Genomic DNA, 17,941 nt, shown 5'->3' with positions numbered 1-17,941 from the left:
TTTTTTATCTCCTTTTGGTTATCAACACATCGAGCCATTCACACACTTCTGTAACAGGTCCTGCTTTAGTCAACATGAACGAATTCCTCCCAGGCTACATTGGCTCAGAGCAAATCTCACTGTGCCAGGAACGAAGGTCACTGTGCCTGAATAACACACTTATTCATTCCACTTGGTTACTGTACAGCTAAGGGCCTGCCATATCCATTTTGTTATTTGATTTTCACAGCTTTGTAAAGCAGGATGTGCACATTTCATCCCACTTTACAGTTGAGAAAAACTGGGTTGTCTAAAGTGCCACAGTTTGAAAGTGGCCAAGCAGGATCTAGAAAGTAATTCTTCTGATCATAACATAAATGCCACCATTTACTTTTGAGCCAAGACGGTGCTGCAATGAACACTGTTAGCATTCGTTCCAACTTAACAAGCTAGGCGCCCCGGACACCTCCTACAAAGGTGACCTTACCTGGCCTGGGGACCTGTCTCCCGCCGTATACCAAGGTGGCCCCCTCTTTCACTCCAGTTTCACAGTACTGCAGAAGCTTTTCCAGATGGGCCTTATGATTTTGGGGCCCGTGGTCAGTAGATCTGTCAAGTGGATCACCAATTTTCATCTTTTTGATTTCTTCCACCTGCGTATCACCCAAGTCGCAAAACACAATTGACTATTAGTAATAATAAAGGCTACCCTCTGACTGAGCTGCTACCACGTGGTGGGTTTTGTATTAAGCTGTTGAAAGATGTGTTGTCATTTAGTCTTCAAAGCAGCTGGAGGTAGGTATTTATTATTTTCATCTCACAGGTGAAGAAACTGAGGCTAAGAGAAGTTAAGCGACACACTCAAGGGCACACAACCACCAAATATTGTCGAGTTTTCCTGACTTGAAAGCTTAAGCTTTTAACCACTGAGTTCTACCTGAACATAAGCTATACAGGCTATTTTAAAATTCTCTTGAACGTTAATCCATTAAAATAGCAAACCTGAGATTCTGGAATTTTTATTCACACAGCATACTTACACTCTTCACGGCAAAAGAATTTCTAAAACGGCCACATCGTTATCTTTTTTCTCTCCCCAAATGTAGCAGACTGCCCTTGTGAATTCCCACGGGACAGCCCTGCCACAGGAACAGCTAGAATGTTCCAGTGAAAAAGCATCTTTCTCACACAATGTTCATCACTGACATGTCTTTGTGACCGCTTCTTGTCCTCCTTGGTGATCTTAATCTATTTCTGCATTTTCTAACGTCAAGTTCAACTCTAGTAATAAGAAAGAATGAGAGCTACTGTGACCCCACAGGGCCATGCATTTGAATTTAGGCCTGGCAATAACTCCTCAGTCAGTGTTCACGAAATAGCTGCTGAATGAAGAAATGAATACAAATTGCATGTGTGCAAAACATGTTTGTGGATGGACTGAGGCAGTAAATCCTCGACATTTCTGGTTTTGGCATTTGAAATCTCAACAAGTTATAGCTGTGAAAGCCCATGACGTGCAGCATTGTAACAGTATTTTACTGAGGCACGAAACTGAATTACAGGGACGTTCAGGAGGCAGCCGCTGCCACCATCTGCCTCTCCACAGGACTGCCTTCTTTTCCACTCTCTTGAGGAAAGAATGTCTTTGCTTCTTAGGGGTGGGTGGGGGAAGTGGCTCTGAAAAAAAAAAAAGCTAGGTGCTGGTTTTTCAAATATAAACAAACTCATGATTACTATTACCATCATAATGATATAATATAGTGTAGTTTAGAGTTTATTTTGGCCACAGAATTCATGTTGATAGTTCTATAAATGGCTTTTAAGCCCATATTTATGGAGTCATGATCAATCTACCTGGGTTATTTATGTATCTAACTGTCTGTCTGTCAATCTATCTATTTATTTTAGTGGAGGAAATTATATGCTGTCATGTTAACTGTAAATTGAGGATGTGTAAGGATACCTTATCAGGTTTTTTTATATAGACCTGTAACTTTTTACTATGAAAAATTATAAACACATGTAAAAGCAGACAAGTAATGAAACTCCAAGAGCCCATCACTCAGCTTCAACAATTACCAACTCATGGCCAATTTTTTCCCCCACTCACTTCCTCCCCTCCTGGATTATTTTGAAGCAAAGTTCAGACATCGTGGAATTTAACCTGTCAATATATCAGAAAATAGCTCTAAAAGATAAGGACTCTGTTGTTTTTTAAAAAATACAACCACAGTACTGTTATCATACCTAAAACTTCATTAATAATCCAAGAAGTACTTTTCAAGGAGAAGCAATTTTTCTACAACGCATAGAGCAGACTTGAAGATGCCTTACCACTCTGGTCACAAATTCATCGTGGATGGATTCTTCCACGAACAACCTCCCAGCGGCAATACAGTTCTCTCCTTTGTTGAAAAATACCGCTCCCATGCCCTTCGGCAGCAGAAGAGAAAATATTGTTACCATTACTTGGGAACAGTCAAGATTGTCATAAGATTGCACACATTGAGAATCAGACGTTATTGGAAGACAGCAAACACCACAGAAACGACAAAGAAAAACACAATCCCTTTAGTGAGGAGAACGGCGTGGAGATACTCAGTTTCCATGTAATATGTTTTTAGGAATTTTGTTTTCCTTTCCCACTTTCGGTCCATGAGCACTTTCAAAAAAAAGTGTGTAATAATATGGACATACCACTAAGGGCAAATTTTGTGTTGCAAGAAAATCTGGATTATTCTATACATGTAAATGTAATACTCGTATGTCAAATTTTGCATTTGTATCAGTTTGTATCAATCATGACTATTTAGAAAAACTCGCTTACCCCCCAAGTTGTAAAAACACCTTAATGAGACAGACGATAAGGACATTATTTTAAAAATTAAGTGCTCAGAGTATCCCCAAATGTAAGCATAAAGAAGACGGTTTCTGTTTACGGCTAGACAGAACCCAATCTCATTCTAAGATTTCTGATAAGCAAGGAGGAGAAATGTGTTTTAGAAGTGGGCACCTAGGGGGCCAGCCTGGTGGCACAGAGGTTAAGGGTGCACATTCAGTGGCCCAGGGTTCGCTGGTTCGGATCCCGGTGCGGACATGGCACCACTTGGCAAGCCATGCTGTGGTAGGCATCCCACATATAAAATAGAGGAAGATGGGCACAGATATTAGCTCAGGGCCAGTCTTCCTCAGCAAAAAAGAAGAAAAAGAAACAAAAGAAGTGGGCACCCATTTCCTTGGACTTGACCCTCTCTTACCATTCTCACGGCCTTGTCAAGTTCACAGTCATTGAATATTATAAGTGGGGATTTGCCACCAAGTTCAAGGGAAACTTTCTTCAAGTTACTCAGAGCACAGCTAGAGGAAAATAAATGGGAAATGAGCATTTTAGTCTGTCCATCTATCAGTTTCTCTGTCTCTTGCTTTTTCAACCATAAATTACTACTTGGCATGGAAAACATAATTGAGCTTCAGAAATATTAAGAAATGTATTCAAAGATAAACATGAATAGTGCAATGGTGATAATTGTTGAAGCTGGGTGATGAGCACATGGAGTTCATTCTAGTATTCAGGGTGCTTTGTGGGTATTAGAAATTCTCCATGATAAAAAGTTGTATCTTTTCTAAAACTAGAAAACTCTTAGATAAAAACAGTAGACTGAATTTTCCTGTAGGTTAGACAAAAATTTCTTAGGTAAGATATCAAAAGCATAAGTGATAAAAGAAAAAAATTTATAAATTGGACTTCATCAAAATTAAAAACTTTTGCGCTTCAAAAGATCCCATTAAGAAAGTGAAAAGATAAGGCACAGAAGAAAATATTGCAAATCATACATGTGACCAAAGACTTGTATCCAGAATGAAGAGCTGAAATTAGAATTCAAGAACAAGTAGAAAAACCGTCCAATTAAAAGTGAACCAAAAAATTGAACAGATGTTGCACAAAAGAAGACATAGGAATGGAAAATAAGCATATGAAAAAATGTTCAACATCATTAGGGAAGCACAAATTTAAACCACAATGATATACCACTTAATGCTCACTAGAATAGTGATAATCAAAAGACAGTAAGTGTTGGCAAGGATGTGATAAATTGGAATGTCACTGCTGGTGACAATGTACAATGGTGCAGCCACTTTTGAAAATGGTATGGCAGTTTCCTAAAAATGTTAAACATAAATTTACCAAATGACCTATAAATTATGCTCTTAGATATCCACCCAAGAGAAATAAAAACGCACATCAACGCAAAAACTTGTATGTGAATGTTCATAGCAGTATTATTCAGTAAAAATGGAAAAAAACCCAATGTTTATTAACTGATGAATGGATAAACAAAATGTGGTATATACACATAACTGAACATTATTTGGGAATAAAAGGAATGAAGTACTAATACGTGGTACAATAAGGATGAACCTCTGGGGCCGGCTCGGTGGCACAGCGGTTAATTTCTCACATTCCACTTCAGTGGCCCAGGGTTCGTGGGTTCGGATCCCGGGTGCAGACATGGCACCGACTGGCAAGCCATGCTGTGGCAGGCGTCCCACATATAAAGCAGAGGAAGATGGGCATGTATGTTAGCTCAGGGCCAGTCTTCCTCAGCAAAAAGAGGATTGGCAGTAGTTAGCTCAGGGCTAATCTTCCTCAAAAAAAAAAAAAGAATGAACCTCAAAAATATTGGTGAAGTGAAAGAAGCCAGATGCAAAAGTTGACATATTGTATGATTACAATTATATGAAATAATCAGAAAACATAAGGCTAGAGATCCAGAAAAGAGATTAGTGCTTGGCTAGGGTTAGGGGTGAGAACAGAAGGTGGCTGCAAATGGGCACTAGGGATCTTTTGGGGTAATAGAAATATCCTAAAATTGTATTATGGAGATGGTTGCACAACTGTACATTTATGAAAAACCATTACATTGTACACTTAAGACAAATGAATTTATGTATGTAAATTATACCTAAATAAAGCTGTTAAAAAAAAAAGTTGTATCTTTTCAAATTCTGTGGTCAAATGACTGGAGATCCTCATAGGTAAATTTAGATTCTTTAGGTATAAAAATTTTAGTTACATAAAGGCCTGGCAAGGAATTTAACCTCTAACCAGATTACTGGAGTATTGGAGGAAAAAAACATAGATTTTTAGAAGTATACTATTTCCCCCTTCTTACAAAAATATTGTTATTTAAAACATTTAAAAAATACCCCAAGAAATTCAGAAAGAAGAAATAAAATGACAAAATTCCATTCCATGGCTCCATAATCATTGTTTTTACCATTTTGATATACTTATTTCTAGTCTGTGTCCAACCATAGCCTTTGCCTTATTTAAAATAATGGAGGTTACCCAAAACACAATTTTATACCTCATTTTTCTTTCCATTTACCTTTTTTTTTTTTTTTAAGATTTTATTTTTTCCTTTTTCTCCCCAAAGCCCCCCAGTACATAGTTGTATATTTCTCGTTGTGGGTTCTTCTAGTTGTGGTATGTGGGACGCTGCCTCAGCTCGTCTCAGCGTGGTCTGACGAGCAGTGCCATGTCTGCGCCCAGGATTCGAACCAGCGAAACACTGGGCCGCCTGCAGCGGAGCGCGTGAACGTAACCACTCGGCCACGGGGCCAGCCCCATCCATTTACCATTTTAACAACACTTTTCAATGTTATTAAAAATGCTCCATGGACATGACTGCACAGTATTCCATTATGTTAACATACTTTAATCACTGCCCTTTTTCTTTTTTTCTTGTGAATAAGATTGGCCCTGAGCGAACATCCGTTGCCAATCTTCCTCTTTTTGCTTGAGGAAGATTGTCACTGAGCTAACATCTGTGCTAGTCTTCCTCTATTTTACATGAGATGCTGCCACAGCATGGCTTGACAAGCAGTGCTAGGTCCACACTCAGGATCCAAACCTGTGAACCCCAGGCCGCCTGAAGAGGAGGGCACGAACTTAACCACTATGCTGCCAGGCCGGCCCTAATCATGCCTTATTTTTGGCATTTAGGTTGTTTGCAAATTTCTAAAACTAATGTAACTGCTTTTTAGGAATTCATTTAATAAATAATCCAGATTTGTCATTTATATGTCTCCTGAGTTTCTTACTTATGCTCCAGAGACAATTTGGGCCGCAGCTTTAGTACAGAAAATGTTTTGTGCTGGGTTGTTAAGGCTGCCAGGAGGGTGTAGAATTTCCATACGGCTCTCGTTTCATTGACTTTGGGCTTTACGCTTTGGAAAGTATTTTATTACATTCCCGCACTTCAATACCCTGCAGTGACAAGTAGATTTCTCCTCTAAATTTGATGTGGTTTTTCTTCCTCCAAAAGCACCCTATTTAAAAACGCAAAAACAGAACCAAAAACCTGGTTTAACAGGATTTTTGGCAAATCAACATCCTAAAACCAATACCTCTTCATGATCTGTTTGCCAATAAGAGTGGACCCAGTGAAACCAAGCTTGCGGATATCAGGATGTTCAGAAAGGCGTTGTCCTGCTGTGCCACCTGTGGAGTTAGGGAAGAAAACATGAATTACAACATTACCCGAGTTCTTATGGTGAGGGGGGCTTTGAACTCATTAAAGTCACTTTCTGAGCTCTCATTTAAATTTTAGCTTTACATTTTCTGTATTGATTACAAGCTGACAAACATCTAAATAATGTCCTCCATGCAACTGTCAGCCCCCCCAAAAAAATTAGTGAGCCTTGGTTTGGCTTCCAAAGTAATTGTTAAGAATTGAAACAGGCCACTGTAGGGTAGTTTGACAATGTTGTACAATTTGCGTCCTTCACACCCTGCTCACTAATCATATTTCCACTTCAATGTTTTCAGGACATGGTAAGTGTATTTATCCTTAAGTTGACTGTTTGGTAAACTGTGTTTAGTCTTAATATAGTTATAATTCAGGATAAGACTTCAGTGGGAAAGCAGCCGTTCAGCTACCCCTGTACCATTCATTAGCTACAGCCAGGCGGGTCCTTTGATGCCTACCTGAGCCTGGGAGGATGTTGATGACCCCCTTGGGGAAGCCTGCTTTAGCAGAGAGCTCTGCGAACTTCAAAGCAGTCAAGGGCGTGACCTGAGCAGAAGCAGACAGCAATTACCTTCTTCAGATTCTGTCCTGTCCTGTAGACCAGTACCTGTCTTCCCTTTATGGCTGGGCTAGAGTTCATTTCATTTTTTCTTTTCTTTTGACATAATTTCAGACTGACAGCAAAGTTGCAAAAATAGTACAAAGAATTCCTATATATTTGTCACCCAGACTCCTCAAGTGTTAACATTTCCCTACACTTGCTTTATCCTCTTTCTCTTTTTTTTAAAAAGATTTTATTTTCCCTTTTTCTCCCCAAAGTCCCCCAGTACATAGTTGTGCATTTTCTAGTTGTGGCATGTGGGACGCTGCCTCAGCGTGGCCTGATGAGCTGTGCTATGTTTGTGCCCAGGATTCGAATCGCCGAAACCCTGGGCCACTGAAGCAGAGCACACGAACTTAACTACTCGGCCATGGGGCGGCCCCTCTCTCTCTATTTTTTTCTAAACTGCTTAAGAGTAAGATATAGACGTGCCCCTTTACCTCTAAATACCTCTGTGTGCATTTCCTAAAAACAAATAATTCTTTTACATAACCACAGCACAATGATCAAAATCAGGACACTAACAACGGACAGGAATCCTAATTTACAGACCTTATTCAGTTTTCACCAACTGTCCCAATAACGTGCTTTATAGAAAAAGAAAATCCAAGATCATACATGGCAGTTAGTTATCATGTCTGTAGTCTCCCTTAATCTGGAAGAGTTTTCTTATATGTTTCAATACATTAACATTTTTTATAAGTATAGGCCGGTTATTTCAGACAACGTCCCTCCCTCTGGATTTGTCTGCTGTTTCCTCATGTTTAGATTCAGGTCATGCATTTTTGGCAAGAATACCACAGGAGCAATGCTGAGTTCTCCTAAGTGCATCGTATCAGGAGACACATGCTGTCACATAGTCCCGATATTGGAAATGTTCATCTGGGAGAGGTGGCCTGCCAGGTTTCATCACTGTGAGTTACTTTTTATACTTTGTAATGAATAAATATTTTATAGGAAGATACTTTGAGATTATTTAAACATCCAGTTACTCCTGCACTGGTTTTATCCATTCGTTTTAGTATCCACTGATGATTCCTGCCTGAAGCCATTATTATGATGATGATTGTTAAATGGTGATTTTTGATCATTCCTTCTATGTGTATTAGTTGGCTTTCCACGAAAGAGCTTCCTCTTCTCTTTAATAATTCATTAATTCATGTGAACTCATGGATTCTTACTTTACTCAAAGGTTATAATCTTTTGCTATTGTTACTTCTTTCGATGTTCAAATTGTTCCAGATTTGGCCACTGGGAGCCCCTTTAGTACGGCTCCTGCGTCTTTCTCACATGTCCCTATCCTTCTTTGAGCATTTCCTTGCCTTTTGGCCCAACAAGATGTTCCAGGCACATCTTATATTTTGCCTGCTCCAGCCATTTCTTCAGGAGCTAAGGTTTCTTTTAGTGGAGAACGGTATTTAAAAACTACGATATAATGGGAAATATATATTTGGTCTTTGTCTCTGGGTCCCTGCCACACAGTTCCAAAAACCTTGGAATCTCTGGAGTGAAAAGTGTCTATTGTATACTAGTGAGATGACTGGTGGCTGGAGCCCCCAGGTAGCTTCAGGATGGGGTCGGGTCTCGAGAAAGACCAAGCCATGACTAGAGGGTTGGGACTTTCAGCCCAACCTTAGGGAAGTGGAAGGGGCTGGAGATTGAGTTCCATCACCCACAGCCAACGATTTAATCAATCATGCCTAGGTAATGAAATCTCCATAAAAACCCCTAAACAATGGGATTCAGAGAGCTTCCGGGTTGGTGACCTCACCCATGTGATGGGAGGGTGGCTCACATGAACTCCATGGGGACAGAAACTCCTGTGCTCATGACCCTTTCAGATCTCACCCTATACGCCTCTTCCTCTGACTGTTCATTTGTATCCTTTATAATAGCCTTTGTAATAAACCAGTAACAGTGAAGTGCTTTCTTGAGTTCTATGAGCCATTCTGGCACATTACTGCACCCGAGGAGGGGGTCACAGAAACCTCTGATTCATAGCTGGTTGGTTAGAAGTACAGGAGGCCATGGCTTGCACTTGGCGTCTGAAGTGGGGGCAGTTTTGTGGAACTGGGTCCTTCACCTGTGGGGTCTGCGCTAAAACTCTAGGTAGTTAGTGTCAGAATTGAAGTGAACTGTAGGACACCCAGTTGGTGTCCAGAGAGAGAATAGGTTGGTAGGGGGGAAAAACACCCACACATTTGGTGTCAAAAGTGTCATGAGTGAAAAAATATCAGAATTTTAGAAACAAGATCTGGGCACTATTAGAGTGTCATTCTAGGCCCTTTCAGCAGACAGGGCTGGGAGAGAGATGTATGCATATATGTATGTACACACATCTCCCTGTCTATCTGTCTGTCTATCTGTCTATCTAACTATCTACCTATCTACCTGTCTATCTATCCATCCCCACATATACCTACATCCATTTCTTTATCTAGCTTTCTAAATGTGTTAAAACCCGTGAGTTTACACTGATACCTCTATCCAATATCTCAGGGTTCATTCTATCCTTCCCCTTTTTCGTAATTGTAACTTTCTCCTCCAATGGTGAGAAATATGGCTCCCATTTTCTACAATAAGTATACTTACTTATTTGCTCAGTCCTAAACCGTACATATAGAAAGTAATCTGAGAATTAAGCCATGTCGCTATGAAAAAGAGGTCTAGTAACTAGAATTTTATCTTGACGGGCAGTGTTTTTTTCCTTTAGTCTGAGGACATGTCATCCGAATGTTACTCAAAAGCTCTTGGGGTCAGTGCTTCCTCTCACTCCCGTCAGTGTGGTGATGGTATTCATTTGAAAGATGGCTTAACTAATTTGTTTTCATTTGTATTCAATTTTAGGGGTTTTGCCCCATCTCGGTTGACGATATTTCTGTTCCTTGTTCATTTGTTGTCATTGTTGGGTCTGGGAAACTTGCGGCCCAAAGTGAGGACTGTACAAAAGGTACCTTCAGAGCAGTCTTCTCCTCTGTCCCCTTTCCCTCTGTCCCTTCCAGCCCATCGCCCCATGTCCTGGAGAAAATCCGTCTCATTAGTCTCCGAGTTAGCCTCCGTATGTTTCTTTTTGCTCAGATGAACATATACAGTTTCTTATTTTCCCCTCCTTCTTACATAAAAGGTAGCATAATATGGATCTCATTTTAAACATCTATTACAGCAATGCATATCGCAGAAGCAAAATGAAAGTCGTATTTTCACACTCTTAAAAATCCATGCTGGGCCAGCCCTGGTGTCCTAGTGGTTAAGTTCAGTGCACTCCGCTTTGGTGGCCCGGGTTCAGTTCCTGAGTGTGGACCCACCTCACTCATCTGTCAGTGGCCATGCTGTCATGGCGGCTCACATACAACAAGTGGAAGATTGGCAACAGTGTTAGCTCAGGGTGAATCTTCCTCAGCAAAAAGAGGAAGATTGGCAATAGGTGTTAGATGTAAGCTAAAGGTGAATCTTCTTCAGCAAAAAAAAAAAAAAAAAAAAAATAGAAAAAGAAAACAAAGAAAAAAAAATCAATGCTGATTAAGTCTTAAATTAGTACTTTGTAAGCTTAGTCTGAAAAACTGGAATGTGCAAAAGATCCATTGAGGTGTGAATAGAAAATAGTAGAACTTCTATTTACATAGCTTAACTGATAACGATATGAAATGGATCAAACATAAGTAACATTTATTATATGGCTAGATCCTGGCACTCTCAGTGAGCGAAGGTCAGATGGTCACAGGTGTGTGCAGGGTCCTAGGAAAGAACAGGAGCTCACAAGGCCAAGGGGATGACTGGTTCCCTCACTCGCTCATCTGCTTTCAGAATCTGCCACATGTTGAAGTTTAGTGCCTGGTTACGCGGATCCACAGACAACAATGTTATTCTAACTAACCCAGCCTTCATCAAACGGGCAAGCGGCTGAAAAGGAATCTGCATAGAAACTGCATAATACACAGTAATAGTAACAAGGCAAACACAAGCAAATAATGAGAAAAAGGCAGGGCTAACATTTTTCCTCCTTCTAGTAACAGAGCCATGACAGTAAAATTGTGAGGTTTTAAAAAATGGAAATCTGGTTAGACTCAATGAGAAGTCAGCCCCAAACATTTGAAATGATCAAGAAGATATTTGAAATAGTAGATTTATACCAAATAGTTGAAGATGACCCTAGCCCAAAGTGTATATTATTATGCTTTGGTATGAAATCAGGATTAAAAAGACATTTAAAAACTATCCTGAATTAAGGATAATTGTCTTTAGGTAAGAACAAAAAGATTGTTTATATCATTAATAAATAAAATAAAACAAATTGTTTCTCTTTATCTCATCTCCATTTCGATTGGTTTTCTTCCATTTGGCTGTCCGGTTGTCCCGGCAGGATTATAGGGTTAAGTGATATATGGGAAAGCATCTAGCAGCATTCAGGGCAAGAGTAGGTCATTGCCAAACATCAGGTTAATAAAGGTGTCAGAACGTGTCAGATCCGGACCACTCCAGGCCATGGGAATCTGCACCTTCGGATCAGGTTAAAGGAGAAGAGCCATCTAATTCAGACCTCCTGACATTCACACAGGCCCTCAATACCGTAAATGATTTCACACCATCATTGCATAATATTACACAATAAAATAAAAAGATGTCTCCAACATAACAATGGCAACTTTGGGTCTTTCATTTTTAGGATTAAAATTATCATCAATCATTAAATTATCAGTTTTAAGTTACAGATAGAGCTATACTATAATTTCCACGGGACAGAAACTTTGTGCATCTTTCTTACTGATAATGTGCCTGGCAATATATGTATGCAATCAGCGTTTGTAATTTTGGAACATTCTATATCATCATTGGAGTTCTTCGATGTTTAGCGCTCTCATTGGACACCACATAGTGGTTCTCAACCCTGGCTCTACCTTGGAAACAAATGTGAAACTTTTAAGTAATACCAATGCCTGGGCTCCAGTCTAGACCAATTAAGTCAGAATCTCTGCCAGTGGGGCCCCGATGTCAGTATTTTTTAAAGAGAACTCAAGGTGATTCTAACAGGCAGCCAGGATCGAGTACCACTGGGCTAGGTTATCGGCCTACTCTCTTCACTCTGCCGGCTTCTTGCTGTTTAAGGGGTGGTGCTTCTTGGGGGAAGAGCACTCTTACAGGACGCTGTGAGCTGGTACAGTTCCCACAGAAGGGTTTGTCCATCTCCATCACACAAATACACGTACCTTTTAACTCAGCGATTGTGCTATTCGGAACACATCCTATAAATATATTTCACATGTCTGTGATGCCATATTTACAAGGTTATTAACTGTAGCATAGTTTATAATAGCAAAAGGGTGGGAAAATCTAAATATCCATTAATCAGGAAGTTGTTAAATAAAATATGGTTTATCTATATAATAGAATACGATGAGATATTGTTTATACAATAGAAACTGTTAAAAAAAAAAGGAAGATTTTTTTCCTTTGGTGAGTATGTACAGAATGCTTTGTTTATTTTATAATTTTATTTTATCATGGTAAGAATACTTAACAGGAAATCTACCCTCTTAACAAATTTTTAAGTATATAATACAATATTATCAACTATAAGTACAATGATATACAGATTTCTAGAACTTATTCATCTCGTATAATTGAAACTTTATGCCCGTGAATTAGCAGTTTCCCATTTCTCCTTCTCCCTTCTTTGTGTTTTTCAATAGAGTAAAATAAACATATATTTACATATGTTCACATATGCAGAGTATTTCTGGAATACCTAAGAAATTAATAAAAAACACTCACACGGTTGCCCCTGCGGAGGTAAACTGGGCGGCTGGGAGAATAGGAACAGCAGGCAGATCTTTCACTATCGGTCTCTTTGTACTTTTTGAATTTTGAAATTTTTGAATGCATAACTATTTGTTACATGAAATTATTTTTAATGAGTAAAACAGGATGGCTGTGGTCACACGACCATGTAGCCATGCCAAATGAAATTGTATTCTTTTAAATCATAAAAGAAAAAATAAAAGAAGAGTTGTAGGGCATGAACTGCAAACTCTTCCAGAATAGAGACCGAGTTTTCTCTATGACTTGTGCACCTCGGTGTGTCCACTACTATGCACTGTACACAGTAAATACTCAGCCAGGTGTTAAGTTGGCTATCATATATTTTTTTGAAATGCTATTATTGCATTAAAAGATTTTTTTGAGACCTCCATCATCTGAATTATTCTTTTCTTTTCCTTTTTTTTTTTTTTTTTGCTGTGGAAGATTAGCCCTGAGCTAACATCTGTGCCAATCTTCCTCTACTTTTATATGTGGGTCGCCACCACAGCATGGCTGACAAGTGGTGTAAGTCTATGACTGGGATCCAAACCCATGAACCCAGGCTGCTGAAGTAGAGTGGCACTGAACTTAACCAGTACACCAAAGGGCCGGCTCCTGAATTATTCCTTTTTTATTATTTCCTTGTTACCCACAAGTATATATTTTCACACAACTGCCACAATTAGGTACATTCTTTTGCATGCTTTTCCCTCATCTTCCATATCTTTAAAACATTTTTAATAATTAAAATTTGAATCCTGTATAATACTTTTTCTTTTGATGTTTCATAGTTACTCTAAATAATTCCCTAATTATTGGGCAGTTGGCGTTTTGCAAGACTTGAACTGGTTTGTAGAAATTCAGTGCATTTCACTGATGCACACTATGTTTGCTTTCATTGTCATGGAAGTTGTAAATTGTGGAATCTCATAGGATGCATTGGGTAGCTATTAAAAATGAGTATTTACTAATACAAAAAGATGCCCATAATATATGAAAAGACGTCATAATATACAACTCCTTTTTTGTTTAAAGACCTAATATTTATAAATGTACATCTCTGGGTTTTTTTGTTGTTGTTGAGGAAGATTGGCCCTGAGCTAACATCTGTGCCCATCTTCCTCTATTTTGTATGTGGGATGCTGCCACAGCATGGCTTGCTGACTGGTGTGTAGGTCCGTGCCTGGGAACTGAACCTGGGCCACCAGAGTGGAGTGCACTGAACTCAACTACTAGGCCATGGGGCTGGCCCCTGTATGCCTCTGTTTTTAAGTTAACAGGAGAGGAGGAGACTTTGCACCTGGTCCCCGCATCTCACCTGCGCTGGCTTCAGCACCAAGGTGTTGCCTGCTGCCAAGCACGCGGCGCTCTTCCACGCCAGCATCATCAGCGGGTAATTCCAGGGGATGATGATGGCACAGACGCTGCAGGGAGGGAAGACGGCATCCTTAGTCGTCTCAGAACAACACAGCTCCCGCAGATCCCTCACACGCTCTCCTTGTCTTACCCAAGCGGCTCCTTCTTGGTAAAGGTCAGATTGCGATTGGGACGGGCCTGGTTGATGGGAATCGTAGAACCCTAAACCACAAAAAAAGGTGATACTTATTTTACTAACTGAAGTTAGTAAATTTAATCTCAAAGAATGCATTTTCTGTCTGCTTTTCTTATTTTTTCTTAGCTGATATGAAAGGCAGTGTTTGATTTAAAGAAATATATCTGCACCAAAAAAGAAGCTGCTGTTCCTTTCTCGAAAGAACTGAGACACAGAAGAATAAACATAGTTCTAATTTCGTCACCTCCATTCCCAATTTCTTGGCACTGCAGAGAATGTTAATTGCCTGCCCCATATCAGTTCTCCCCTCTGACCTTAGTAACGGAAATCCTATATTGATAATGGGGATGGCAAGGTGCCCAGATAAAACACCGTTTCCCGTTTCCATAGCAGACAGGGATGGTCAACGGAAGATGTAAGCACAAAACATTGGAAGGGGAATGCTCTTTAAAGTAGGCTGACTCAGCTCAGACAAGTGCCCTTTACCCTTCTCCCTACTCTCTCTTCTTCCTTCTTCCTGATCAGAAGGTTGCTGAAATGGCTGGCACTGCAGTGGTTATCATGAGACCATGAGACAGCCTTGAAAATGGAAGTCACATGGTACTAAGGAGGTCACAAGGCACCAAGGCCTGGCAGAGAGAGAAGAGCCTGTGCCTCACATACTAGCCCTGCCTGCCTTTGGACTCCTTGAAATTTAGAGAAAAACGAACTTCTTTGACTTTTCTGATATATGCAGCCAAACTTAATCCCAACTGATTGATGATAATAGTCTTCAACTGAAGCTATTTGATTATTTTGGCACATAAAGTATTATTGATATTCTAATACAAGTGTACAATCTCTTATCTGAAATCCTTGGTGCCAGGGCTGTTCTAGGATTCAGAATTTTTTTGACTTTAGAAACATAACAATACACATACCTTATATTATGTTATATTATCTATAACCCCCAAGTGGGTCTCGGGCAGCCCCCATAATCAAACGCATTAATATTTATTCAGTGAAATGTATGAATATTCACTCTAAATGATATAAATAAAGATTAGAAATAGACTCATGTAGATTCAGGTCGGATTTTGGCACCAAATGAATTTGAACCAATCAAACAAATCAATTTTCAGGCTTCAGAACTATCTGGATTTCATAATTGATGATAAAGGATGAACCTGAACCACGATTGCTAAATACTTACATATGTATGGCTTTGTGGCTGAACAATAATAAAAACTACATTTATGTACAAGATCTACTATGCTGCAGACTTGTCTAATTCTGTAGCATATAAACATTTCTATCTTCTTTTTTTTTTTAAAGATTGGCACCTGAGCTAACATCAGTTGCCAATCTTCTTTTTTTTCTTCTTCTCCCCAAAGCCCCCCGGTACATAGTTGTATATTTTAGTTGTGGGTCCTTCTAGTTGTGGCATGTGGGACGCTGCCTCAGCGTGGCCTGATGAGCCGTGCCATGTCCGCACCCAGGATCTGAACAGGTGAAACCCTTGGCTGCCAGAGCGGAGTGTGTGAACTTAACCACTCGGCCACAGGCTGGCCCCATAAACACTTACTCCTAATCCTCATTACATAACTTGAAGATATGTACTACTGTGACAATTTTACAGATGAGGAAAGTAGGCTCAGAGAGGCAAACTAAATTTAAAAACATCTGCTGGTAAGAGGCAAAGCTGAGACAGACGCAGGTCTGACTCTATATTAATAGTGGTGGCAACAACGTGCCCAGAAAAAATACTATGCTCCTCAGTCTTCCTAGCAGATAGAGAGGGCCAGTGGGAGACAGAAACAGAAAGTATTGAGAGGGCAGGAATACTTTTTAAAGTCCTTTTACCTTTCTCCCTCTTCCCCACTTCTTCCTTCTTGCTGCTGGGACTGTGGCTGTGATGGCTGGTACTGCCGTGGTTATCATGAGTCTGTGAGTAGGATGCTTTCTGCTGTTTGCTATGAGCCCTTTCTTTCCCTTTTGTGTCCCCAATGCTAAGACCAAGTGTAGCTGTCATTTATCATCACATGTGCTATTTATTTTCTTACAGTAAAAAGGAAAATGAAATATTTATTGTACCCATGTCTTTAAAAATTGTTTTCTTTTACCCAGCCTGCTTAGCTCATCTATGTCAGCTCTCTGGCCTCTGGGGGCATTTGAGTTTGCAATCCCTCCATGATACCAGGATTCTTCCTGTATGTCCAGAAGACTACTAGATGCCCTCAGGAGACACTATAGCAAAGTACAAAGAACATCATTAGACTTCAGGTTCAGAAAGTCTTGAGTTCAAGTCCTAGCTCTAAGGTTTACTTACAACTATGTGACCATAGGCAAGCCATTCACTGTCCTCAAGCCTCCATTCCCTTAGCAGTAATAAAGGATGATAGCCATCCACCCACCTCAGATAATTGTTTTAGAGATTAGATGAGAAAGCCTACATTAGACATGGCTCTGACCCAGTGTCTTCACAGTCTAATAAATGTTCGTCCCTTTTCCTTTTGGAATGATCCGCATGAAGACAACCAACACTTGTGTACCTGAATTTTGTCACACCAGCCAGCAAAATATCTGAATGTTTGCACAGACATTCCAATGTGAGTCTTGAGAGCCAAGGTGTAGACAGCCCCTGAATCGAGAGCTTCAATGGTCGCCAGCTCCTCTTGGTTCTCTTCCAGTAGGTCTGCAAGTCTGTACGATCATGAAAGAAATTCATTCAGCAAATACTGATTGAGCCCCTCTTACGTACAAGGCACCATCCTGAGGGCTGAGAATTCAGAGGTGGACACAAATGGACCAGGTCTCTGTCCTCATGGACAATGTGGTCCAGCAGGACAGACAGACATTAAACAAAGAATTTCACAAAGAATTTGTCTCAAGAGTTACAAAGGAGAAGCAGAGGGAAGTCTATATAATTTGCCTCATAAATGTGTAAGAAGTAGACCAGTGACTGAGCCACGGTAATACAAGGAGATCCATGGAGATCAATGACATCCAAGGAGATCCATGGAGATCAATGACATCCAAGGAGATCCTTGACAGAAAACAGTGGGACTGTGGCTAGGTCAGGAATATTCAGGGAGAGGTTAGGGTGCAATCCACCCTCCTTGAGACCCCATGAACACTTGAGGCTTTCTGGTTGGTTCAGAAGTATTTCCAACACTAACTGAAGAGGACAAGATAGAAATGCATGGAATGAGTTACAGACACCACAGCGGATTTTTGTTTGGTGTCCAGTTTCTATGGGAAGATAAGTCTAGGACTGTCTAACGATGATGAAATAGTCAAAATGCATCTTTCGTGTTCACCTCCGCCATTTGCTTTCTTTCCTTTAGTGGTTCTCCGACCTGTTCCTTTTGGACCATCCCAAGGTCAAGCTTGAAATCGTCCTCCCCTACTGTTTCTTCCAGACCCTGCTCTAAGAGAGCTTTTGACCAAGGTTAGGAGTTTGGCTTTCGGTAAGAGGAAAGTTGAATTTATGATCGAATC

General features: G+C 40.1%; 1 protein-coding gene across 2 annotated transcripts in view; it reads right to left on the bottom strand.

The window, feature by feature from the left end:
• The window catches only part of ALDH1L2 (aldehyde dehydrogenase 1 family member L2), a 60,630-nt gene that overhangs the window by 13,413 nt on the left and 29,276 nt on the right, over positions 1–17,941 (bottom strand). For both annotated transcript variants that reach the window (XM_046646772.1, XM_046646773.1), the window contains 8 exons: positions 16,993–17,143; positions 14,417–14,487; positions 14,228–14,333; positions 6,971–7,058; positions 6,391–6,484; positions 3,237–3,336; positions 2,314–2,412; positions 467–632 (listed from right to left, as the gene is read on the bottom strand). In XM_046646772.1, coding sequence (XP_046502728.1) covers positions 467–632; positions 2,314–2,412; positions 3,237–3,336; positions 6,391–6,484; positions 6,971–7,058; positions 14,228–14,333; positions 14,417–14,487; positions 16,993–17,143 — 875 coding nt within the window. The remainder of the gene's footprint in view (positions 1–466; positions 633–2,313; positions 2,413–3,236; positions 3,337–6,390; positions 6,485–6,970; positions 7,059–14,227; positions 14,334–14,416; positions 14,488–16,992; positions 17,144–17,941) is intronic.

The sequence above is a fragment of the Equus quagga genome, chromosome 19 (genome assembly GCF_021613505.1).
Source record: "Equus quagga isolate Etosha38 chromosome 19, UCLA_HA_Equagga_1.0, whole genome shotgun sequence".
Lineage (NCBI taxonomy): Eukaryota > Metazoa > Chordata > Mammalia > Perissodactyla > Equidae > Equus > Equus quagga.
Note: the sequence above shows the minus strand (reverse complement) of the source record. Positions and strands in the feature narration are given on the sequence as shown.